The 26360-nt window shown below is 42.5% G+C and overlaps 2 protein-coding genes across 5 annotated transcripts in view; both read left to right on the forward strand.

Moving 5' to 3' along the window:
* The window catches only part of Zfr (zinc finger RNA binding protein), a 55208-nt gene extending 44574 nt beyond the window's left edge, over positions 1-10634 (forward strand). For all 3 annotated transcript variants that reach the window (XM_051182563.1, XM_051182561.1, XM_051182562.1), the window contains 4 exons: positions 30-125; positions 6350-6461; positions 6582-6679; positions 9153-10634. In XM_051182563.1, coding sequence (XP_051038520.1) covers positions 30-125; positions 6350-6461; positions 6582-6679; positions 9153-9332 — 486 coding nt within the window. In that variant the 3' untranslated portion in view covers positions 9333-10634. The remainder of the gene's footprint in view (positions 1-29; positions 126-6349; positions 6462-6581; positions 6680-9152) is intronic.
* Positions 10635-24190: 13556 nt separating this feature from the next.
* Positions 24191-26360, forward strand: part of Mtmr12 (myotubularin related protein 12) — a 65931-nt gene continuing 63761 nt past the window's right edge. The window contains exon 1 of one of the 2 annotated variants that reach the window (XM_051182568.1): positions 24191-24345. In XM_051182568.1, coding sequence (XP_051038525.1) covers positions 24265-24345 — 81 coding nt within the window. In that variant the 5' untranslated portion in view covers positions 24191-24264. Of the gene's footprint in view, positions 24346-24616; positions 24638-26360 lie in introns of those variants that run through there. The other variant, XM_051182569.1, reaches the window with a different exon arrangement.

Genomic DNA, 26360 nt, shown 5'->3' on the forward strand with positions numbered 1-26360 from the left:
ATTCAGTTGGTTTTTGTGTTGCCCTCAAGGCTAGAGCTAATGGTCTACAGTCCTGTGTGATTATCATACGTATTCTCCGAGACCTTTGTCAACGAGTTCCAACTTGGTCTGATTTTCCCAGCTGGGTAAGTAGCTTGTGACAGCACCATATGAAAGATGATGAGCATTTAGAAAGGACTTCTCATTTATTTTTTGTCCTCTGACCTGACATTTTTATTTATATATCATGTTTCTATTCTGATGACGAATCCTAGGGGCTTGGGGATACTTTCTTAGGATTTACTAATTAAAAAATTATTCTTGCACTGGTGAAATAGCTTAGTGAGTAAGGACATTTGGTACTAAGCCTGAAAACCTGACTTCCATCCCTGTAACTCACAGTAGAAGGAGAAATGACTCCTAAAACTTGTCCTTTGACCTTAGTATGTACACCACAGTACACAGAGGAGTGGGAAGACACATAGTGAATGACTGATCCAATGAACGTTTGTTTAAAAAAAAGAATTATACTAGACTAGGTGTCAGCTGAGCTGTGCAAGCTTAAGAGCCTTAGATGAAGTCCCCAGACCACACATAAAATACTGGGCATGGGTGTGCACACTCTTGATAGTGCTGTCTAAAACTGCAGCATTGCTGTCTACTAGCCTAGCTCCTGGTTCAGAGAAAGTTCCTTTCTCAAGGAAATGGGGTAATGAGCTTTAAGTGTGTAAGGGCCTATCTTAAAAAGACCCAGTAAAATTCATATAGAAATTTGTTCAGAAATTTTAATCTATTGATTTCTAAGTTAGGGCATTGAAAGTTGCCAGAGTTGCCAGGTGTGGTGATGCACACCTTTAGTCCCAGACTTGGGAGGCAGAAACAGGTTCAAGGCCAACCTGGTCTACCTGGTTTCCAGGACAGCCAGGGGTACACAGAGAGAACCTGTCTTGAGAAGACAAACAAACAAACAAAAACCTGGACTTTGGACTTAGGACTTGTAGGGTCAATTTCTCTGATTTGTTTTGTTTTGTTTTTCAAGACAGGGTTTTCTCTGTGGCTTTGGAGCACGTCCTGGAACTAGCTCTGTAGACCAAGCTGGTCTTGAACTCACAGAGATCCACCTGCCTCTGCCTCCCGAGTGCTGGAATTAAAGGCATGCACAGCCCCCACCCTGTGATAAATATAAATACAAATTACACTAGAAGGATGTGTTCCATGTTTTAGTGATTATTTCTAAGGGGAGTGGGAGAAAGAAATAATTAAGATAAAGAGCTGTAATGTTTGTTTTTTTATTGGAGGAAGAAGGAGGGATGCCTATGTTTGTTACTAGTATGGTTAAATCTTTATGTGTGGAATCCAGGTATATTGTACACACCTGTGGTCATAGCACTAGGAAGCTTAAAGCAGGGAATTGTGAGTTACATTGTAAGATCCTATTTCAGAAAAGCCAAATAAAACAAAAATACATAAATAAAAAAATGAATGCAGCTTTATATTTTCTAAATATATTTTGTCCTGCAGAATTCTCCCTCCACCACACCCCCAGAAAGGGAAGCAGTTTTCCGTTATGTCTGATTAATATGATCTGTATTTAGAAACTATCGCATTGTTAGATTAATTTTGCCAGACTTTTTGCTATCTTTTCTGTCGCTTGTTTTCATTTTTGCCACTTATGTTACAGAGTTTGAGAAGTTAGTTAATTTGGTTTTCTCCTTTGTCTTATTCTTTGCTATTTATTAGTTCTTAGTTACTTTCCTGTTGCTATGAAAGAGATGCCATGACCAGGCAGTTTATTGAAGACTTTAAGCTGGGTAGTGGTGGTGGTGCACACCTTTAATCCTAGCATTTGGAAAGCAGATGCAGGAGGATCTCTATGAGTTCTGAGGTCAGCCTGGTCTACAAAGCCACACAGAGAAACCCTGCCTCAATCAATCAATCAATAAAAACAAAAGACTTTATTAAAATAAGGATTTACTACACTTTCAGAAAGTTAGTCCATGATTTATGTAATCAGGTTTTTCTATGCAGCCTGGTCCCAAAGCTGCTTTTAAAGATTCACTCAGAGGTTTAATATTAATTACAAATGTTTGGCCAATAACTCAAGCTTATTACTAACTAGCTTTTAAAACTTAAATTAACCCATTTCTATTGATCTATATATTGCCACATTTCTGTGGTTTTACCAGGCCTCTGGCATCTTGCTTCTTGGGTGGCTAGCTCATGTCTCCCTTAACTCTCTCCTTCTCTCTGTGTCTTCAGTTTGGCTTTCCCACCTAGCCTTATTCTGCCTTGCTATAGGCCCAAACAGCTTCTTTATTAATAATCAATGAGTGGGATACATACTTAAAGCAAACCAAAGGATTATCCCACAGCAACACTCATGGCAGGGAGCATGGTGGTAGGCAGGCAGGTATCATGCTAGAGAGCTTCCATGTTGAAAAACAACCTGGGGGAGATGAATGGCTAAGTGGGAATAAATAGCATGGGTTTTTGAAAACTCAAAGCCAACCCCCAGTGACACGCCTTCTCCAAAAGGTCACTCTTCTTGATCCTTCCCCATTCCACCAACTCATAATTCAAATGATGAGTCTGTGGGGGCCATTCTTCAAACCACCACAGTTCCATAATGATGTTTTGGATTTTAGCTTAGTATGGTATCTCAGAACCTTCCTGTTTTCTGAACTTTGACTTTATTTTATTGGCTTCATGTAGTCATTGAGTTTTTCTTGAAATTAAAAACTTTACATTATATTACTGGTCTTAGACGTTAAACTCATCTAGACAGGTTTTTTTTTTTTTTTTAATGTTAGGTTTTATGATTTGTTCACAGAAATACTGATTGAAAATAGTTTCCATACACATTTTGCCTCTATACGAGCACAGCCATGATGTCAACATTTGTACCAGAGAGATACAGTTGGGTTTTGTTGGTTGGTTTGGTTTGTTTTGATTTTTCAAGACAGGGTTTCTCAGTGTAACTGTCCTTGCTGTCCTGGAACTCACTTTGTAGACGGGCTGGCCTCTAAGTCACTGAGATCCGCCTACCTCGGAAGCTGGGATTAAAGGCATGCATCACCACCACCCAGCTGGTACATTTGTTATTAATAAAGTGTTTTAGTACAGAATTGTGATGAAAAGTATATACAAAATAGACTTTTCATATATTCTTTACATGAGTGTATGCCACGCAAATTTGTTCCCATCTATTTTTGATATATTTAGTTGACATAATTATGTTTATCAGGTAACATAATTTTTTTATGCTGGTAACATTCAGTCTTCTAGCAGCCACTTTGAAATGCTTTAAGGACTGCTCATAGAAAGAAATAGAATTTGAAAAGCTGTTTTTATTTTGTTGTTGTTGTTTTTTTTTTTTTTTTTTTTTTTTTTTTGAGACAGGGTTTCTCTGTATTGCTTTGGAGGTTGTCATGGAACTCGCTCTGTAGATCAGGCTGTCCTTGAACTCACAGAGATCTGCCTGCCTTTGCTTCCCAAGTGCTGGGACTAAAGGTGTTCACCACCAACACCCAGCATGAAAGGCTGTTTTTAACCTATACTTTAAAATGTGTGTTTATTTTTGGGTCATTAGATGTGGGTAAAGTGTGCATACCCCTTGTATTCTAAAGGCTGGCTCCAATTCTCTCCTCCTACCTCCAGGAAGGTGAGAGTGATCAGAAGGGATCTTTACTTTTAGGAAATTTAGGAAAATGTCTTATGGCACAATCCATTCTAACTTCAACTAGAAGTTATTAGTAAAGTGTTCACTCACTTGTAAATCCCACCCCCATGTTTTACATGGGGAGTGCAGGAAGACCTATGTGAGCATAGTCACTGTTTCTTGGGAGTGGTCTTTTTGTCCTTTCCTGTTTGGTGCAAGCTATTACATTTTTGCTTGGAGGCAGTAGCCAAGTGCATTGTAACATGTTTTTTAATTATGTTTTGGGGAAGTAAGAGATCTTGAGGCTTGATTCTGTGCCCTCACCCTAAGATTGGATTGTTCTGACATTGTTTGATCTTTGGCTTTTATCCTTCTTTTTTTTTTTTTTTTTTTTTTTTTTTTAAGATTATAGGTGGTATGAATATTTTGCCTGTGTGTGTGTTCACACGTGCCTGCTACCTGAGGTCAGAATGGGATTTCAGAGCCCCTGAAGTTTGACAGTTATGAGCCACTGGGTGGATACTGGGAATTAAACCTGGCTCTTTTGTAAGAGCAACGAGTGCTCCTAACCACTGAGCCATTTCTCAGCCACTATCTTTCTGACCTTTTTATAACTGAGCATGAGTTTTTCAGCTTCTGAACCATTTTAGGGTTTTGTTGTAGTTTCCAGTTATTGGTTTATTTGAATTGTTTTGGAGCTCCTATTTATTGCATTCACGTGTTTTGTTTGTATATTTTGAGCATTGTGTTGTGTGCCTCTGTGGGTCAGAGAACAGTTTGCAGTAGTCTGTTCTCTCCTTGGCCATGACTTCCAGGCATCAAACTCAAGACATAAGGTTTGACAGTAATGCCATACTTTGCTAAGCCATTTGACAGATCCTGGAGTTCATATTTACAATTTAAATAAAAGTTAAAACAGAAGCTAGAAAGGTGGCTCAACAGTTAAAAGCACCGACTGCTTTTATAGAGGACCCGCCTCTAGCAGTTCACAAATTTCTGTAATTTCAGCCCCTAGGAGATCCGACACCACCTCTTGGCCTTGGTGGGTACCTCCATACATGTGGCAGACACCTAGCATACACATGAGTAAAAATAAATAAAAAGTAATTTTTTTTCCCCAAAAGCTACACTGGATGAATCCAAAGCTTTTATACTAGATGGCCTTCATACGGTTCACTTTGTATTAAATGTCAAGAGTAGGCAAATCTGTTGAACTTGAAAGTAGATTAGAAGAAAGGGCAGAAAGGAAGAGGTATCTATTAGTAGATACACAGTGACTTAAAAAAAAAAAAAATCTGGGGGTTGAGGATTTAGCTCAGTAGTAGAGTGCTTACCTAGCAAGCTCAAGGCCCTGGGTTCAGTCCTGCGGGGAGAAGGGGATCTGGAATTGGAGTGTGACCACTGAATTGTAAGTTTGGAAGAATGAATCAAATAAATTATAAACATTGCTAAAATTTTAATACAAACTTTTCTAAATAAAACCTCTCCCAAAATCCCAGATTGACTACTTTTTAAGCCTTTTATCTTTGTCTTTCATTGGTTTAAGAGTTTTTAGTCTCTTAAATGTACAATACAGTGAAAGTATTGTTATTATTGTTTTATTTCCTTGTGGGTAATGAAAGTTGAGATAATACCCATTGTTTGTAAAGAAAAAAAAAAAAAAAAACAGATCAGATGAGATAGCTCAGGCCTGTGTAATCTCAGCATTCAAGTAAAATAAGAGATCTCAAGCTGCTGAGTGAGACCGTATCTCCAAATTAGAAATAGGCCAGGAGTGAAGGCTCATACCTGTAATCAAGTATACAGGAGACTGAGATGTAGGACGACTGAGATCAAAGTATGCATGGGCTTTATAGTGACCTCTAGGTTAGCCTTGGAGTGCAAAGTGAGATCCTAGTCTTTTTAAAAAATAAATAAATAAATAACAAATAAACGGAAAGGCCAGGCTACACACAGAAACCCTGTCTTGAAAAAGAGATAGTACAGAAAGAACTGAAATAGTGGCATATTGAGCTGCCCAGATTCCTTCAGTCTGTAGTTACTAACCTGTGGTTATTCTCTTCATTAAGCACAGATCTTAGAATGTAAAGTTTGTGTCCCTTAACTTTTCTGCTTTGGGGACTTCATTGTATTAAGTCCACACTTGCCTTGATTTTTTTTTTTTTTTTGAGATGGAGGTCTCTCTGTATGTAGTTCTCTTTGACCTTAAGCTCACTCTGTAGACTAGGCTAGCTTTGAACTCACAGAGATAGATCCTCCTGACTCTGCCCCTGGGGTCCAGCCAGTTCTTTTGTTTTTTTTTTTTTTTTGTTGTTTTGTTTTGTTTTGTTTTGTTTTTATTGAGGTGGTACTATGTTGTCTAGACCTCAACCAATTTGTGGACTTAAATAATTGTGCTTCATATTATAAAAATTATTATTTTACATTTGTGTCTATGTGTTGGAACAACTTGGAAAAGTCTTCTACCTTTTAAGGTTCCATCAGAGTTGTATCTGTCTGTCTCAAGGCCACTTGGAAAAATTAGTTCTCCCGTGGAAGTTCCATCAGGCTCATTAAGTGCCCTTTACCCATTGAGCCATCTCACTAGCCCATTACTATCATAACTTCCATAATCTTCAAAATCTTTAACAACACTTGAATGTGTCTATCATTCTGATAGTGTATGAAAATGGTCTTTAAGATGTTGAATGTATTTTATGTTTTTAATCTTAGGCTATGGAGTTACTGGTAGAGAAAGCAATTAGTAGTGCTTCCAGTCCTCAAAGCCCTGGAGATGCCCTGAGAAGAGTATTTGAGTGCATTTCTTCAGGGATTATTCTCAAAGGTGAGTTCAGTGTTTTTATTAAGTAAAATTTAAGTTTATTTCCTTACTGAATAAAAGGCCTACTTTCCCAAGTAGATAGTGCTAATAATGCTTTTATTTCTTTACAATGATCGCTTATAGGCAGTCCTGGACTTCTGGATCCTTGTGAAAAGGATCCCTTTGATACTTTGGCAACAATGACTGACCAACAACGTGAAGACATTACATCCAGTGCACAGGTAATTGAATTTTTGTTGGATTACTGTCCTTAAGACTTGGGGTTTTTATAATTATTTATTTACAAGAAGTATTGCATACTAGTCATTGTGATACTTATTTGGGAAGAGGATAGTAAAAAAATGACCTTGATGGGCGGTGGTAGTGCATGCCTTTACTTCCAGCACTCCAGAGGCAGGAGCAGGCAGATCTCTTGTTCGAGGCCAGTCTGGTCTACAAAGCTACACATAGAAACCCTGTCTCAAACTCCCCCAACCCTCTAGCCTCCACCCCCCCCCCCAGAGAAGGGGGGGTACCTCAACAGAGTAGGTGGGGCACATTCATTTAATCCTAGCACCTAGGAGACCAAAGCAAGCAGATCTCTGTAAGTCTGAGATCAGCCAGGGCTATACAATGAGACCCTGTCTCTAAAAAAATAAACAAAAAAGGATTTACCTTAAATTTCACTGATAGTATTTTAAATATTTTCATTATATGGAATCTGATTATTACATAATTTTGTGTATATACTTCATATATACCACCAAAAAAAATCAACATTAAACACCTCAACACCTCATTAAGTGTGGCAATTAGGTTATATGTCAGGATTGTCCAGAAGTCTCTGGCTATGCAGGAGTGAACTGCGTTTTAGAAACTATTGAACTTTTGCCTTTTCTCGGCACTGTTCTTTATATTGAGAATGACTGGACTCTAGAGTCAGACTTCCCTGCATTTTATGTCAACTCTGCCATCTCAATCAGCACATGATTTATAAATCTTATATAATATCATCATTGTTATCAATTAGGGGGAAATGGGCTTAATGAGTTTTCTATAAAATTTTGGTAGCTGCTTTGATCATCTAGAATATACTGAATTTGAGAAGAAATGATGTACCGTCTAGTAGTGGTGATATTCTATTCCAAGGTAAACAAGAGTTGTTAGACTTGAGCTGTTGTCTGTACTAATAAAAATAATTTGGGGTGGGTGTTAGTGGCCCACGTATTTGATCCCAGCACTTGGGAGGCAGAGGCAGGCAGATCTCTGTGAATTTGAGCCTGGTCTGCAAGAGTTAATTCCAGGACAGGATACAAAGCTATACAGGGAAACCCTGTCTTGAAGGAGGTGCCAGGATTAAATTGTTAATACCAGAAGATGAACTAGGAGAGGAACGGTGGTATAAGAGCATTGTGCATATCTTACAGGCTTCAGGCTCATAAGATGTCCATTTCCTTTTTGTGTTTTTATTTTGTTTTGTTTTTTTCTCTTTGAGACAGGGTTTCCTTGTATAGCTTTGGAGCCTGTCCTGGAACTTGCCCTTGTATACTATGATGGTCTCGAACTCACAGGGATCCACTTGCCTCTGCCTTCTGAATGCTGGAATTAAAGGCATAAGCCACCACTGCCTGGCCCTAAAATTTTAGCCTTTATTGAAAGTGAAGGAGCCTAGGCATGGCAGCACAAGTTTGTACTCTTGAGCACTAGGGAAATGGATGAAGGCAGGAGAGAGCTGAAAAAGGCCAGCTGGGGCTGAGAGACCCTTTCTCAAAAAAGCTCCTCTCCAAAAAGTGAAGAAGTTACTGATTTTATAACTTCCCTGTTTATATGGCATCCATGAAGTTACAAGGTAAAGAGGAGGACTGCAGAGAAGTTGGGAGTAAGAAAGGTGGCTCCTCCTCCTAGAGGAGGAGCCCCGTTAGGTGGTGATGTAGTTCAGTAATTTATGAAGTGCTGTAAATACAGTAGGATCTCAGCCTTGTATGTCCAACTCCATAAATGAGCACATGCATAACTGGTGAAATCCAAGTAGCTCTACAGTATACCAGTGTTATTTTTAGGGTCTCAGTTTTGTGTGTTGTCACGTTGGCTCATGTTAGTGTTTTTCTTCTTTCTCTCTAGCCACACTATGTTTGCATTTCTTCTGTAATGTTCACCTTCATTCTTGTTTTTCTCTTGTTTCGGTGATTGGTTTGAGAGAGCTTTTGTGTCACTCTTTCTTTTTCCTTTGAGACTAGGCCTTCCAGTGTTGGCCAGGCTAGCCTACAGTTTTTTGACCATTTAGTGATTTTTTTTTTTTTTTAAGTTAATTTGTCAGATGGACCCTCTGTTCATTACTCTAATCACTTCCTATAGTTGTGTCCACTTGAGCAACATACTTTTATCAAGGTAACATTTACAAAACTAATCTCTTCCTTCCCAGCCACTGTACCCCAAAGAGGAACTAACTAATTAAATGATCCTCAAGGGATTAGAGATGTAACTCAATGATGTTTCTTTTTTTGTCTCATTTTGTAGGGAACTAAACTTAATAAGAATCCATGTTCCTGTGATGACTTGAGCTTTGGTTCCTAGAACACACAGGGTTAGGAGAGAATGACCCCCAAGTTGTACTCTGATCGTGGCATAAATATGCACATAAATAAATAAATAAATGTGAAGTGCAAATTTTAGAATGTTTGTTTCTTAAATTAATTCTATATTCTAACTCTGCAGTTTGCCCTGAGACTCCTCGCATTCCGTCAGATACACAAGGTTCTAGGAATGGATCCATTACCACAAATGAATCAACGTTTTAACATCCACAACAACAGGAAACGGAGAAGGGATAGTGATGGAGTAGACGGATTTGAAGCTGAGGGGAAAAAAGACAAGAAGGATTATGATAACTTTTAAAAAGTTTCTGTAAATCTTCAGTGTTAAAAATAGGTGCAGGTTTATTGGCTGTTTTCCATTCATAATAATGTCTACTTTAAAAATTTATCAAGAATATAAAGAGTTTCATAGAAGAACCAAGTTTTTCTGTGACATTAAAAAACTTAATGTACAGTGTTAGGTATTATTATATGGATGGAAAGACCAAAAAATAAATTCAATAGGGCAAAAATAGTGGTTGCATTTTTTTTCCCCATTATTTTGATTTTATTTACTGGTTGCCCTTGCTCCCTGTATTTTTGTGTCCTTTACTTAACTAGTGCATTGTGTTATTAAATCTTTACTGTATTTAATGCAGAATTTGTGCTTCAGTTGCTCCATGTATTTTGATACTTTTATTTAGAAGTTTTGTTTGCTTTGACACTAGTTGTAAGTTACGTTTTTTTGTTTTGTTTTGTTTTTGGTAACGTGAAACTGCAGGATTTTTTTTTTTTTTTTTTTCCTTTTGTTTTTCTTTATGTGAAGGATTACAATACAAAAAGCTACCCTGCCATTTGAGTGCTCAGAACTGGGTGTTTCTGCAGATCTTGTGGCATTTGTCTATCTAGTGTGATATATAAAGGTGTAATTAAGACAAATTCGTTAATCTAATCAAGTTTGCTGATAGTTGTGCATTAGCATTATAAAAGCTAATATATACTATATGGTCTTGCAACAGTTTTAAAGCCTCTGCATAACTGATAATAAAATGCATGACATTTTTGTTTTTAATAGACTTTTAAAATTATCATTTTAGGTTTAACACGTAGATCTTTGTACAGTTGACTTTTTGACATAGCAAGGCCAAAAATAACTTTCTGAATACTTTTTCTTCTGTACAAGTGGAAAGGGCATTTTTCACATATAAGTGAGCTATTGTTTTCAAAAGAACTTTATCATTGTGCAACAATAACTAGCCCTTAATTATGGTGACAGTTCCTTATTAATGTGTGTGCAATTACTCTAACAGCTCTTACAGCGTAACACAGTTGAATGATCCCCACACATCCCATCATCCAGATCATTTATAGGTCTATTAACAGTGAGATTGATAAAGTATTACTGATTTTAAAAAATAAGATTATCTAAGGAAAAAAAACAGAAAATTATTTGGTGTGGCCATCTTACATGCTTATGTCTCATATAAAATGCTAATACCCTTAGCAGTGGTGTAATGTGAAGTTACATCTTACTGTTGATGTATGTATGCTCTGGTACACAGATGTTGTTTTGTTGTCACAGCACTACAGTGAGATAAAGAAATAAAAATTTAAATTCATATAATGACTTCATTGTATTATGTAGTAGACTTCATGACTATACCTGTTCCTTGATACTACTTACATTTCAGTAAAACCATATTAATATATACTGTGTATAGATGTGTTACTCCCACCAAATGTATGTTGGCTGGTCACATAATTCTGAAAGTTTTTAAATTTTCGCCACCATATTGGTTCATTTTTCTAAGGTTAGAACCATCCCCCAGACTAAAGAATAGAAGACTCTGGGCATTCTTGAAGGTTTAATAGTGTCTGTATGACTTCAGTACACCTTTATTTTTTATGTTTGTATTTTTGCTATGGGTATTTGAATATCCAGATTTTTTTTTTTTTTTTTTTTTTTTTTTTTTTAATTTAAGAAGAGGAAGGGTTTTTACCTCATAGTTTTAGAGGGTAACCATTTTGGTGGGGAAGGTGTGGCAGCAGGTGGGTTCATTACAGAAGGGTGAGGCTGGAACTCCACATATTGGCAGAAAGAGCAGGATGCAGAGACAAGACTTTGTCATCCTAGACCCTATCCTCCTAAAAGTTTCATAACCTCCCGAAATGGTGCCATCAGTTGGGAACCAGTGTTGTGGGGAGCCACAGACTACTTCATATCAAAAATAAGGCTGTGTCCAAGTTGTGTGTGTCATGATGTGATCAGACTGGGCAGCCCTATTCCCCTGCACCTTGCCAATCATGGTTTACATGGCTTCTTTCTCAGTCCACCCCCTTCAATGTAGAGCTTCCCTCAGTGGACTTCCCACATTTATGGTATCGGAAACCCTAGAATGTCACTTGGATCTCACCTTCCTGGCTTCCGGCACAGCCCACTGAGGGGTCCCATGTAGGGAATCTGACCCTGCTATACTGTCCAGCATCAGTGACACTTGTTTCAAACCTCCATGATGGTAACTGTTGTGCCAGGATGCCAAATTCTGCTATCTCAATGTGTAAATTGCCCCCCCCCCCTTGGACCACACAGCTTCATCAAGCTCCATGTGGCTTCCTGCCTGAATCTGGGAAAACACCTAGGCAGCTTATTTTCTGTCAGATCACTCCAGAGGTACTCTAAGCTCTTCCTTCAAATGAATATTTTTTTAAAAATAATTATTGATTCTATGGGAATTTGACATATACCCCAATCTTAGCCATTTCCTAGGCCTTCCACATCTGCCCTTGTAACTTCCCCCCAAAAGAAAGTAAATTTAAATTAAAAAAAAAAAAAAAAATCTCTAATCCCTCTTGACCAATGGCCTGCTCCTCTTACCAGTTGCTGCCTTTGCTCACACCAGTCACAGCTGTTGCGTCTCCAGTTCACTCTGCTGCTCTGCTGCCTCATCACATGTTCATTGTAGTGGCATTGGAAGGTGCAGGGTGTCATAAACTATACCTTTTGCCCAAACAGCTTTACTTGTAAATTGCAATGACTTATGGTTCTGGCACACCTCAATACTGGGCCATCTCCGAGAGTTCTTGAATATCATGCTGTTGCCAGGAGTCATGGAGAGCCTGTGATCTCAAAAAAACAGAAGGAAATATTAAGGTCTGAGCTATCAATACCAAGATCTCTTTGTTTTGTTCGTGTTTCAAGACTGTTTCTCAGTAGCTTTGGAGGCTCTCTCAGAACTCTGTAGACCAGGCCAAAGTTGATGAATACCAGCTCAATCTACCTTACTATTATCACCTTTATTTTAGTTCTTACAGCTGTACCTTTGGACTGTTTCACTGTCCAGTGCATAATGCCTGGAATTTGTTTTGTAACTAGCTGTGGCCTCAAACCCATGATCTTTATTCCTTAGCCTTCTAAGTACTGGCATAACTGGCATACACTACCATATTCAGCTTCAGGTAGCATCTTTATTTTTTAATACAGAGAGCCTTAGACTCACCAACTGTACATCAAAGATTTTGTCCTAAAGAATTAAGTATATTCAGTAAGTTTGCAAAATTATTAATTCCTTACATTTATTTTATTACTGTGTGTGGAAGTCAGAGGACAGTTTGTGGGTTCTTGTCCTCTCCAAGAATGAGGTAAGCAGACAATGAAGTATACAAGTTGGGACTAATAGCTTTAAAATGGGATAAAACAAAACAGGTTGCCATGCTGCAGATGTAAATCAAAGAGGTTCAAACTCTCAGTAGCAGTGGGATGCTCTCAAGAGTCATTACAGGTCTGTAAAATGTTGCAGCTCCAGGGAGTGTTTGAATTCACAAACTCCCCAAGGCTGAGCAATTCCAGATGCCAGCCAAGAGGAGCCCCTTACAGAGAAAGTACCCGTCTGAACATGGTTACCACTCTCCCAGGCTTCCTTGTATGATATTATAAGGCTTGTAGATGTGTCTAAAACTAGTCCTTTCATCTGTGTCTCCCAGTGTAACCCTAGTGTAACCTTGAGCCAAGTCCTTGTCATCATCTCTCTACACATTTGCTCTTTCCGGCCTCTTGGCCTATGTGAAGTGTGTCTTTTTGGGTGGGGGGCGTCTTCTTTGAAGTGGGAAAAGGTGAACAGTGCTTCCTTACTGAAATGAGAGCAAGAGAAAGCAGAGCAGACAGCCTTCTTTCTACACACGAATGGATTACTTCTCCAATGGCATGTGGTTTCAAACTTTCCTCTGCAGCTGATTCCTCACAGGCAGTGGAAACTTGCCCCCCCCCCCCCCATGCTCTTCCTGTTCTGATTTCTGTGGCCTATGTGAGATATTTGCAGAGTTCAGCATTGCCTGCTTTCCTTGGCTGCCCTGAGAACATGTTCCTGAGGCCAGGTGGATGAATGGTGAATAGACTTCAGTGTTCTGGAGAAAGGTAAGGAGCCAGAAAGTGGCTGATCATTAACAGGCCTCCACCCAAAAAGCTAGTGTGCTAAAAACACAGAGAGGTTGCATTGCTGCTCAGTGATTCTCAGTGTTGGCTGATAAAAGACAATTCCAATTGCCAAAAATTGCATTTTCAACCTTGGAACAGGTGACTTTCTAACAGGAAATGGGGATATGAGGGTGTCCTCGACCACTGTGTTCTTCTACAACTGTCTGAACAATAAGCTCACAAAGTTTTCAGAAGTGGGATGGTGAGCCAAACTCAAAACAGGCCTGACTGCATTTTGAGCAAAGATCAAATCCCCAGGAGTCAGGGCAACATGTGACATTTTACCCGAGAAGGTTCTCCTGACCCGGAAGCTGCCAGTGCTTCCTTTTAGGATCTTTAAACTCCAAACCGTCTTGGCTCTTCCTCCCACTGTGCTTTCAGACTTGCAAATTTTGTGTCTACTCTCAAACAAAACTTGAGAGAGAGGCCAAGCAACAGTGCCACAAGTCTTTGATCCCAGCAGTTGTAAGGCATGAGGAAAGTAGATCTTTGTGAGTTTGAGGTGAGCCTGCTATACAGAGAAACCCTGTCTCTAACTTGGAAGAGAAAATAGGTTCTCTGGGTCCAACTTCTGTCAAATAAGAGAATAGATAGCTGGATGACTGGTTCCTCATTTTCCCATGGCCCATCGTACCACTTACATTTATTTTTATCTTGTGCTAGACAGCATTCATGTAATTGGATGACACATAAGAACACTACATTGTGCAAATCTTCATCACTTGAGACCCCTCCTTCCTGTACAGCCTTTCTAGGATCTTTTTCTGTATTGTTTTGGAGCTTGTCCTGGAACTTGCTCTGTAGACCAGGCTGGACTCGAACTCAGAGATATGCCTGCCTCTTCCTCCCTAGTGCTAGGATCAAAGGCGAGCACCGCCATCGCCTGGCCAGATACAGGATCTTGAGTTATATCATCCAGGAAGGAATCAAGAGACATTTAAGTAAAGAGCCATGAAAAGAACAGGCTTTTCGGGCTGCTGTCTCCTGTCAGCTCTCCCTTTGTGTGCACTTTGTGCATATACATGCACACAGTGAGGGTGGACCCTGCCCCTGCATTTGCCACTTGCCTCATAGCCTTCCCCCAGGACTGGGGGCATGAAAGAGAAGAGGAGGCCTGACCCCAGCTCCCCTGTGTGGGAGTTTGTGTGGGCAACAGAAGATTTGGAAGGGTGACATGGTTTTCAGTTACTTGCCTGTCTTCCTAGTTGTCCCATGGTCCTCAAGTGAGACAAGGAAGGTAATCAGGGAAGAGAGTCACCATATCTGCTGGTCACACCTACTTAAGGAAACAAGAAATAGACACATCTACTCAAGGAATCAGCATAAGCCAAAAGATGATGGCTTGGTTGTACCTTGGCATGCTCACCAAGCCCATGGGCTCACTGGGACAGAAAAGGGTGATGGGGACCCCCCCACACCAGTGAGCATCCAGGGAATAGAGCACTTCCCCTTCCAGGAAACAAACAAGCACCTGGGTCTGTGTCCCCATGCTTCCATACTGGACAGGGTCCTGGGTACCCCCCAGTGTTACAAGTAAGCTTCCCCCCCCCCCCGCCGCTGGTCCCATTGCCATGCCTGCCCCAAATAACACACCAAGACTCTGTATTTGATATAATGCTGTTGGCCTGTTACTAGTTTCTTATCAACTAGCTCTGTCTTAATTATTAGCCCATTTCTATTAATCTAAGTGTTTCCACGTGGTCTCATCTTACCGAAGAGTGAGGCCAAGTGTCTGCTCTCTCCAGTCTCTCCATGCTGACTCCTCCCTACTACTTCCCCAATCCTCCTTGTCTCCTAGTCCCGCCTATCTTGCTTTCCTATTGGCCAACAGTGCTTTATTCATTAACCAGTATGAGAAACGTATACAGAATGACATCTCCCATCACCTCGGCTTCTATTTAGTCCAGGCAGAAGGGTGAAGAAAACACAGGAGGACTTAAAAATGAACTCACATTAAAGTTGCCTTTATTCAGATACACATTGTCTTTAATGGCTCCTGAGGTGGTCTTGACTTTCAGTGGGATTCTGGGAAGATTGATTTTTTTTTTTTAATCAGTTTTGTTTGCATTTTAAAGACATTTTGGGATTTGGGGGGAGAGGTCCTCTCTCTCTCTCTCTCTCTCTCTCTCTCTCTCTCTCTCTCTCTCTCTCTCTCTCTCTCTCTCGATTCTTCTGAAACAGCGAGAAAGATGGTTTATTGTACACAGGCCACAAAGAGAACAGGCTGAATCCAGAATGCTGCAGGGCCAGGGCCAGCGGGACTGTTTGGGTTGTAAGGAAGGCAGGCAAGTCTCCGAGGAGGTTGGTGTCTCTGTGAGCAGATGGTGAGGGTCCAGGTCCATAGAGACTCACGCCGACAGTAGCACACAGCCCAACAGCTTGTACCAGCATCATGTCCCAGCCTTCAGCATCCCTCACTTCTGCTCCTCAGCCTCTCTGGGTGGACCAGCCAAGGTTTACTTTGGCCCTCTGCAGCTTGCGTTTTTGCTTCTTCCTCCATTTTGCTCTCATGGAGCAGGAGTCAAGGAAGATGGCGCTAAGGCTGGTGGGGTGGGGGTCGAGACAAGGTTTCTCTGTGTAGCCCTGACCAAAATTTATTTATTTATTTATTTATTTATTTATTTATTTATTTATGTATTCGTGTGCCAAATAACTTTAGGTATCTTTTTCTTCTTCCTTCCTTCCTTTCCTTCCTTTCTCTTCCTCTCGCTCTCTTTCCTTCTTCCATGCCTCCCTCTTCTTCCTTGGCTTTTTGAGACAATGTCTGTCTATGTAGCCCTGGCTGTTCTGGACCTTGCTTTGTAGACCAGGCTGGCCTTGAATTCACAGAGGTCTTCCTGCCTCTGCCCCCAGAATGCTGGGATTAAGGAGTATACCACCACTACCTGGCTGAGGGTCCTTTTCTTCCAGTCTCTGCTTTTTCCACTTTGGTGGAGAAAACCCAGGGCCAGATTTTCTCAGCTAAGTTGGAAGCCAGCAAGTCCCGGTGATCTTCCTGTTTCCACCACCCTGGCCTCATGAATGCCCTCAGACATCGAGCTGGTCAAGCTTGCACCATCATGGCTGGTTTATGGGAGTCACACTCAGGACTTTATGCCAGTGAGCTCCAACTCCACTTTGTGACACCCTTCTCTGAAAGCTGGGGTGAAGACTGTTCAGTTCTGTAACTCCTGGGGTGCCCTAAAGCTGACCTAGGCTAAGTTTGTACTACAAGTTTCATGTGGTTACACCACAGCAGATGTGTTCAGAGGAGATATTGTGTGGTACTGAGCAAGTTGGGAGGCAATCAGCAGGACCTGGTCCAGTCTATCAGATTAGCACAACATGTTTTAGTCAGTCCTGTAGAGGGCGCAGTTTCCTCATCCCGAAGCGTCCTCAGAAGGCTTCTCAGGGAGTATTCAATACAGTGAGGACTGTGTTGGACGGAAGGATCATGAAGCCTCAGCAGGGCAGGATGAAGAAAGCTGAAGCAGGAGGATGGTCTGCAAGTTTGAGGCTAGCTAATCTACATGCTACAGTCCAAGCCATCCAGGGTTACGTAGTAAGACCTTGATGATAAGATGGAGGAAAGGAGAAGGGAGAGAAGAAAAAAGACACCTCAGGAGGGTGAAAGGACTTGGAGCTGTCATAAGCCCTGTTGACGCTGGGAACGGGATTTGTTGGAGAGGATGGTTAGGGGAACTATGCCTAGACAAGCAGAGACAGAAAGTGGTGAGACATTGTTATAGCTCTTTGTTTTTGTTTGGCTGTTGGTTGGTTTTGAGGGGACACTTGTCTCAGGTAGTCCAGACTGGCTGAAATTCCCTATTTAGCCAAGAGACCTGCAACTCCTGATTTCCTTAATCTATGCTAATGCGTACAGAGTACAAGTGTCTTCATGAAGGCCCTTGCTTTTTACTTAAATCCAAATTATTTGAATTACTATAAAATGGCTAATCTTATATGGCTTATATTACTGAAAATACATTTTTTTCATACAATATATTTTGGTTGTTTTGCCTCCAGCAATTCCTCCCAGATCCTCCCCACCTCCCCAAATTCAAATTCTTTTTTTCTCTTTCCCATTAGAAAACAAACAGATAGCCAGGCATTGGTGGCTCCCGCATTTAGTCCCAGCACTAAGGAGGCAAAGACAGGTGAGTTTCTATAAGTTTGAGGCCAGCCTGGTCTACAGAGTAAGTTCCAGGACAGGCTCCAGAGCACCACCACATTTATTATTATCATTTATTTAAGACATTTTTAGAATTGAAGTTCTTGAGACAATTTGTAAAAGGTTTATTTTTCATTTGTGTATGTGTTTGTGTATTTCTGTGTATGTATTGTGCACATGTGTGTGCAGGTGCTCATGGAGGCCAGAAGAGGGTGTTGGGTTCCCTGGAAATGGAGTTGTAGGCTATTGTAAGCTACCCAGCAAGGCCATTGGGAACCAAACACTGATCCTCTACAAGAGCAGCAATGCTCTTTTAGTTGCTGAACCATCTCCTTCCCGACCTCCTCATTGTGAGCCCTTCAAGCCACATGAGTGGCTAACCCCTCCCGCAAAGACCTCCAACACTCTAACTGCTCTCACGGCTGGACCCTGCCCCCACCCTATAGAGTAAAAAGCCCAATCTCTTGGACTTGAAATTCCACCAATCTCCACCTTGGAAAGCTCACCCTGAAAAATTTCTCCCAAACCCTTCATCCCCAAGGAACTCCATAAAAGTCTTGCTTTCTGCCAGTTCTCTGCTGTTTTTCACTTAAGCGGAAGCAGCCACCCTCCTGGTTTTTTCCCTCCCGATAAATCTCTTGCGTGAGGTTTGTTGTGCTCTGTTTGTAAGTGTTACAGCTCTGGAGGAAAAGATATCCTGGTAGTGGAAAGCCAAGAAATACCTGTAAGTGTTACAGCTCTGAAGGGAAAGTATCTTGGCAGTTGGAAGCAGCTCTGAAGGGAATGTATCTTGGCAGTTGGAAGCCAAGGAATACCTACAGCTTTGAAGTGAAAGTTATCCAGAGGGGGTGGGGTAGGGTGGACAGCATGACAGTTTCCCCAGCAAAGTGTTAGGTCCTTGCTCTAGGAAAGGTTTCCCTAATGCAAGTATAACAACTTTGCTCCCCTATCCCCCACAGCAAGGTTGTTAAAGCTTTGCTCAGAAGTGTTACAGGGCTGCTCAGCTTCTCTGAGGTAGAACAAGTATGCTCCAGCAAGACAGTTTCCCCACCCACAGTATCACAGTTCTGGTTGGTTCCTGCTCCACTCTGGCTCTGGCAAGAGTTGTTGCAGCTCTGTTCCACTCTGGCAAAAGAAAGTCGAGATTTATTGGGAAGGATCTAGTCGAGTGGCTGCCTCTGCCAGGGTGGAAAAAGGTAGTCCTAAACTGAACAGGGTGTACATAGGGTTTCTTAGGAATGGAGCTTTCCAGGGTGAAGATTTTCAGGGTGGGAATTAGTAGGATCTCTGAGCTTAAAGCAAGCTCAGAGATGGGTTAGATTTTGTGCTCCAGGATTGGTTGGTTTTCATGCGCAAAAACTGGTACATTCCAAATCTTGAGTTGGTTAGGGGCAGGGTGTATTTCTTTGGCTCTGGTCTCAGGGCCAGGGTGTCCTTTGTATCCTACAGTGTGACTTTGTGGTATTCCCTGGCTCCCAATTGCCAGGATACCTTTCTATCTGAGCTGAGCTATAATGCCTACATTGAAGAAAATGTTTAATAGGGACTATAGAATTGCCATCTCCTGCCTCTTCAATCTATCCTCACATCCACAGCTAGTGAGAACCCCTGTGCCTCTGATCCTTGCTGTGGATTTGCTTAGCAGTGTAGCACTCAGTGGCTAGTGTTGGCCTTGTTGTGAAGGACACGGAGAGCATACTGTTCTCAAGAATCCTCTGCACTAGACAGGTTGGAGTGAGTCACAATGGACCACTGGCCAACCTTTTTTTAATGAATAAAACAAGCCACTGGCTTGAAGAAGGCAGTATACAATAAGGAGACTCATTAGGCTTCTAACCATATGAGCAGCTTAGGCTGTATATTTTGTGATCAAAAAACTGAGCTGAGTGTGTTGGTCCCTTACTGTAGTCTAAGCTATTGCAGAAGTTGGTGGCTTGAGCCAAGGAGTTTGAGACCAGCCTGGACAGCACAACAGAAAACATTTTTAAAAAATTAAACATTTCCAGTAGGCTGTCCTGTCATGAGCAAAAAGGTAGACACCCATGGTTAGTATAACAAGTTATATTTTATTATGCTGAGGGTCATCTCACTAGGTTCACACACTAAATTCTTGACTCTAGTCCTAAGCCTAAGACATATATCTTAGCTGAAGGTCAGATCCAGTCTCTACCAGAAGTCTCCGACTCTAGGGTCAGGATCCTGGGGGAGACTCTGCAACCACGGGGCAGATCAAGGTGATGTCTCTCCAGATGTGCAGAGCACAGTTTGCTCTTGACCTCTGCTTATATACTGTCACTAGCTTACAGGACTGTGTCTGGTTATCTTGAGTGAGCAGTGTCACTGAGTTCTGGTGTACTGGGGTTCCTGGTTAAGCTAGTTTTACTTGACTAAAAGGTACTTTTTCACTATGTTCATTACAATGCTTTAAGATGAAGAATCCAAATGCTGCTACTACTTCTTTTATTTTCTTTTTGGTTTTTTGAGACAGGGTTTCCTTGTATAACCCTGGCTATTCTAGAACTCACTCTGTAGACCAGGCTGGCCTCAAACTCATAGAGATCTGCCTGCCTCTGCTTCCTGAATGCTGGGATTAAAGGCATTCGCCACTGACACCTACTGACTGTCAAATGCTTCATCATATCCAGAGGAGAGTAGAAAAACTCTTCGTTCTAGCAAGAAGATAAGAAATCTCCCTCTGTGGCTGGCTGGCTATGTCTGGCTATGTTACACAGCTGTCTTTAAATTTGTGATCTTCCTGCCTCAACGTCCAGGATAAAGAAAGAAGCCTGAAGACACCAGACAATTTGGTAAAGTTGAAATGTGGATAGTGGTCACGAAATCATACACACAAAGCCTGGGAAGTTAATTCAGTTGGAGAAATTATTGTTAGGAACACAAGTTAAAAAGAAAAAAACAAAACAGCAACAGCAAAAAGAAGAGGCAGAGACAGGTGGAGCCTGGGTCTCATTGGCCAGCTAATGCAGCCCACTTGGCAAGCTCCAGGCCAGTTACAGATGCTGTCTCTAAAAACAAGGTGGGTGGTACCCAACAAATAACACCCAAGAATGACTCCTGGCCTCTACACACATGTATATATACAGAAACGTTTGTGTATTTTGCTTCCTTGATTACTGATCTGTTGTTCACATAAAGCAACTTCACCCATTCAAGTGCAAATATTTACTGAATTTACTGAATGTGAAGGAGACATAAATGGACTGCATCAGGGAATTCCAGAGAGGAAGAAATGTCAATGGCTAAGCTTCATGCAGCTGTGTGCCATAATCAAGTGTGGTGCCATCTGGGAGGAGCATGTGTCAGGTGTTTAGTGCTAGGCATGCTAAGATATGTTCCTGTTTCAAAGCCACTGAGAAATTAGGATGACAAGGGGAGAAAAGGTTAACCCTTTAACTCTTAGATGAAAATAAAATCATTTGACAATTTCCAAATTACCATCTGTGTGTTCCTTTAAAAATATTTATTTTTTAATTTTATATGAATGTTTTGCCTCCACCTGTTTTGATGGATCCCACGCGTGTGTTTGTGCCCTATATGGCCCGAAAATGCAATTGGATCCCCTAGAACTGGAGTTATAGGTGGTTGTGAGATACCATGTAAGTGCTGGGTCCTCTGGAAGAGCAGCAAGTGCTCTTATCTGCGGAGTCGTCTCCAGGCCCAGCTGTTTACCAATAGATAAAGAATAGTTTGACCTCAGTAGGATGGGTTTTTCAGTTAGGGGGGATGACTCTTCTCATGAGATTTGACCCACACGCTAAAGATAAAACTATGCTTGCAGCTGGAAAACCATAAGGGCAAGATAGAAACTGTTTTTAGTTTGTTTTCCACTCTTATTCCCTTTCTTACTGTCCCTTAATTAAAGAAAGTATGTCTGATAGGTAGGACTAGATAAGTAGAACCAATTATACTAAAAGGGAATTTACCAGGAAGGCTGACAATTGATATGGACTGTGTGGCCCAACAATGGCTGTCTGGAGAGGCTGAGAACCTTGATAGCATCTCAATCCAAGGAGCTGCACACCTCAGCAGTCCCAGTGTGGTGCCGAAGGCCTGGGAGATTCCTGGAGAGCCACAGGTCCAGGTTAGAACCTGATGTCAGTGCAGGATGACAACAATTGCAGCTACGAGGTCAGCCACACTCTCCAGTCAGAACCAAGACAGGCAAGGGAGCTGCACTGACATTCTCTGGGTGTTTATATTTGGGCCACCTGCTCTGAGGTCAGCCTGCTCTTGAGGGATGTTTTTTTCGCCTGAGTTGAGGCTTTCTGGAAATGCCCTCAGAGACCTGTTGATGGGTGTGTCTGTTGTTCATTCCAGATTCCAGAGTTGACAATCAAGATTACCTATCAGGGCTGGAGAGATGGCTCAGGAATTAGGAGCATTTGCTCTTGACCTGAATTTGGCTCCAAGTACCAACACTGGGTATTTTATAACTGCCTGTAACTCCAGCCCCAGGGAATACAAGACATCCCCATGGGCACCCACACATGAGTACACACACACACACACACACTTAAAACCCCCAGTGTTTATCAGTGAGTGAAAATTGACTCTGGAAGCATGAGTCTCTGCCTACTGCTGTAATAGAGTACTTCACAGGTGATAATTTATAGATAATAGAAAGTTGCTCCTCACTGTTGTGGAGGCTAGGGAAGTCCAGAACAAGGCATCAGTAGATTCCAAAGTGGGAGGAGTGCCCCTGTTCAACAATGACACATTCTTGCTGAGCCCTTTTATGGGGAAAGGCTAACCAGAACCCTCTGATCTCTGTAACAAGGACATTCCAAGACTTAATTCAAGCCCCATCTCTTAACAGTATCACATGGGATTATGTTCTAACATATGAAGTGGAAAGGGGAAGGGGAGGGCACATCCAGCAGATGGCAAATCAACTGGCTTTTTGGTATTTAAAAAACTCTGATTTGTTGGCTTTAATTCCTGAGAAGTGTATAGCTCTAGAGGTAGTGTGAAAATTACAGCATCAAACTACAACTGGGCTTGACTATCAGCAGATATTAAAGATCAGGGTAATAATGTAAAGTTTAATGCACGATGGCATGAAGGGAGGGACACTTGCTTGGTAACTTTCCATCAAAAGCCAGTATTTCTGTTCATGGATTGTGCCAGATGTTGAAAACTAAAACAATAGAATTTTTCTGGTAAATTCTCACAACTGAACTGGGGGCCCCTTGACTTCTTCCTGGGAACCGATCTGGAGGAATTCAGTTAATCTTTTGCTAGTTTTTGAGATGGTCTTATTTGTAGCCCAGGTTGACCTGAAACTTCCAAAGTAGTCTGAGTCCAAATTAATAATCTAATTGTTTGGCCTCTTTGGTGCTGCGATGTCAGGTGTGCACTGCCGCCCCCACTTTACTTTCTCAATTATATTTTATATCAGAGAGCTTTGGGAAGGAGTCGTACTCAGCTGGGATTTAAAGCAAGCAAACAAACAAACCAAGCCTACTGGTTAGACTAATGCTCAGCAAGGTGCCTGGCACTTGAAAATTTAACTGCAAATGTTTTTTGGCTTGTCCCAGTAGATTGACTTGTAGCGAACTGCATCCAGTCTTCTGTCTAACGCAATACTCCAGAGGCAGAATTCACTTTGGTCTTGCTCATGCGAGGCAGGTGCCCCAAAGGTGGAATTTAAACGAACTGTGTGTGTTTTATTTGCAATCTTGACGTAAAATTAGAAGTTTGACCATAACTTGGGAGACTAGATAAATCTTTTTATTTTTTGAGACTAGATAAATCTTAAGGGCTTTTGATATCTTACCAATTAGAAACAAAGCAACGAACAAAAGAAGTTTGAAGTTGACAAAACATTTTGTGGGTTTTTTGTTTATTTCTGATAGGGAAACAGGGTTTCTCTGTGTAACAACTCTGGCCGTCCTGAAACTTATTTTTGTAGACCAGGCTGATCTTGAACTCACAGAGATCCACCTGCCTCTGCCTCTGGAGTGACAAAACACTTTATGGTCACTTCAGTCTACTACTTAGTTTCTGTCTGCTCTGTGTCTCTCTTTTGTCTAAAGTTAAAGTCTGAACATCGTCGATGTGGATTTGAAGCTTCTACGATGGGATCCTGTTCAGCAAGCTTCTCGGACGCTGAACTTCAAAGCGGCTGGCAAATTAATAAAGCAGGAGCTTTGAAGAACTGACTGACTTGGTCAGTCAACGACTTGGTGACCGCAGGATCATTGGACAAACGGCGACGTTTTCGCTGTCCAATCGTGGGGAAGCCCGGAGAGAACGCTCTCAGGATTGGCCAGAGCAAATCAGGTAGGTCCCCGTGCCAATCAGATCGCCCGGAGGGCGGGCTCTGCCTCCGATAGCCAAACAGGAGAGGCGCTCGGACGTTCCGGCCAACAAGAGAATGGGCGTGGCCTGATCCGGGGCTTTGGGCGGGCCCCACGGTCGGTAGGCGGGGCGCGCGACCTGGGCGGAGCGAACAGTGTCAGCGGCGGAGCCGGATGCGGGCTGTACCGCGGCCGTCGCGGCCCTAGGGATGGGCGGAGCCCCGGCCGCTGGTGCTGGTGGCCGCCGCCGCTGCCGAAGCCCGAGGCTGAACCGCCGCCTCTGCTGCCTCGCGTCGCTGCTTCGCCAGGCGGGGGAATGCTGGGGAAAGGGGGAGTCGGCGGTGGCGGCGGCACCAAGGCGCCCAAGCCTTCCTTCGTATCGTATGTGCGCCCTGAGGTGAGAGAGCGCGGGGCGAGCGCGGCGGCGGGTGGAGCGGCCGGGGCAGGGGCGCTTCCTGCCCGGGTGCCGGGCGGGGCGAGGTGGCTGGATGCCCTGGGGCCTCCGGGAGGGACGCGGCCCGGACCCCTGCGGCTGGCGGTGCAGGTGCTGGGGCAGGGCCCTGTCGCTCGTCACCGCGCCTATGGACGGGAGCGGGAGTCCGGGAGGTCCTGCGGCCGGGGCGACTCAGGTATCCGAAGGGCTGCGTGGTCGTGACCCCTGCGGAGTTCTTCCAGCAGCCCGCAGCCTGGTACTGCTCTGCTCTGGACTTTTCTCCGTGAATTTTGAGAGCTCGTCTGTCGCGGATCCTGCCGCCTTTAGTGCCATTTGATGCCGCTGGCGGGACTTGGTGCACTGCCTCCCATCGGAGCTGCTGTAGAGAATGTGGGTCGGCCGTGGCCTCTTTCGGTCTCTCCCCAGAGAATCCTCTTCCCGCTTCTTCCCATTTCACGCTCACCCCTTCCAATCTGTGCAGTTTTAGTCAAGAAGTGCATTCATTCCGGAAATACTTTCTGAGCACCTACTGTGTGCCAGGTACGCTTCTGAACGCTTGTGATAAGTATCAGTGAACAGAACAAAGATCGTGTTCCCCGGGAGCTTATGTAAAATGAGAAACCGAATAAACGATATACATAAGTTAATTGTATGGTATTTAGAAGATAATGGTGGGTGGGGGGGGGAGGCATCTTTTCATTCCTACAAAGGTGGTATTTCAGTCAAGACCGGGAAGATGTTAGGTACCTGGGAAGAGTGGTATAGGCAAGGGGTCCTGGACAGCCTAGGGAACGCTGCCCTTTGACTGTTTTTCAGGATGAGCAGGATGAGAAGACACAGGGAGGAGGTTAGAGCTATCAGAACTCCTAGCCATGTTGAAGACTTCTGGGACTTTTTTATGTTTTAATAGACACCTTCTCATTTTGGATTTGTGAAGGTTGTGTTTTTTTTTTTTTTCTGTTTATGCAAGTTTACTTGTTTGTTTTTTGGAGATGGGGTCTCTCTCTTATGTAGCCTGGCTGTCCTGGAACTCAGCATCCATCTGCCTGCTTCTGCCTCCAGAGACTTAAAGGCAGAACTACTATGCCCAACTTCTGCAGCTTGATCAGTAGTATGCAGGTAGATGGCCTTGCCAAATTCACTGCCTCCCAATGTCTTCCACTTTTCACCTGTTAAGGTATCCCTGGGGCCTTGGCGGTGTTTGCATATATGTCTGGAAATCAAGACATCTAGTGGACAGTATTAAAATGGGTCCTAGTTTTAGTCTTAATTTTCAAATAAAAACCACTTCCTCTGTCAGAACTTGATAGACAGGCAGGGTTGTCTTCCATTTTCACCAGTCTCTCCCTGTATTCCCTAGTGGTAATGTGGTCAGTTTCTCATTGTCTTTCTTTGATAGCACCCTAGTAGAAAGATAACTGATTTTAACCTTTCCTGTTTTGTTAATATAAACTACAAGTGAGAAGTCTTCTGAAGTGTGGCCAGAGTTCAAAAATGCTCAACTCCTTCATTTGAAAGTGCACTCTGCCCACAGGCCCTGCTGTATTTCCTCTGAGAGGTGGTAGGAAAGGTAGTGAGTGGCTGAGCTCACCGTGGTCATAGTTTTTGGGTCTTTTTAGAAGGCACTTTTGTGCTTTTGCATTTAAAACAGTCTTGTGAGGGGCTTGTCATCTTGGTTGTAATTTATACTGGATAATGTTCTCAACTCAACTATGCATGGTTTATTAAAAGATAATGGTAGGAGGAGGTGAGAAAGCAGTTTATTTGGAAGTAGATAGCTTTGCTAGCCATCACACTACCAGAAATGGATGAGCAGCCCTGAGAGTGTTGAGTATGTGGCTGGGAACTTCAAGTCTGACACCCTCTTGGTTCACCCAGTGGGAGCCTCATAACACTTTTGTGAAGACTGGTACCCACTATTTCTACTCTCCTCCTACTTTACTGTCTTTCTTGTATGTCCTGAGGGGTATGTGTGCATC

This window comes from Phodopus roborovskii, unplaced genomic scaffold (assembly GCF_943737965.1).
Source record: "Phodopus roborovskii unplaced genomic scaffold, PHOROB, whole genome shotgun sequence".
Lineage (NCBI taxonomy): Eukaryota > Metazoa > Chordata > Mammalia > Rodentia > Cricetidae > Phodopus > Phodopus roborovskii.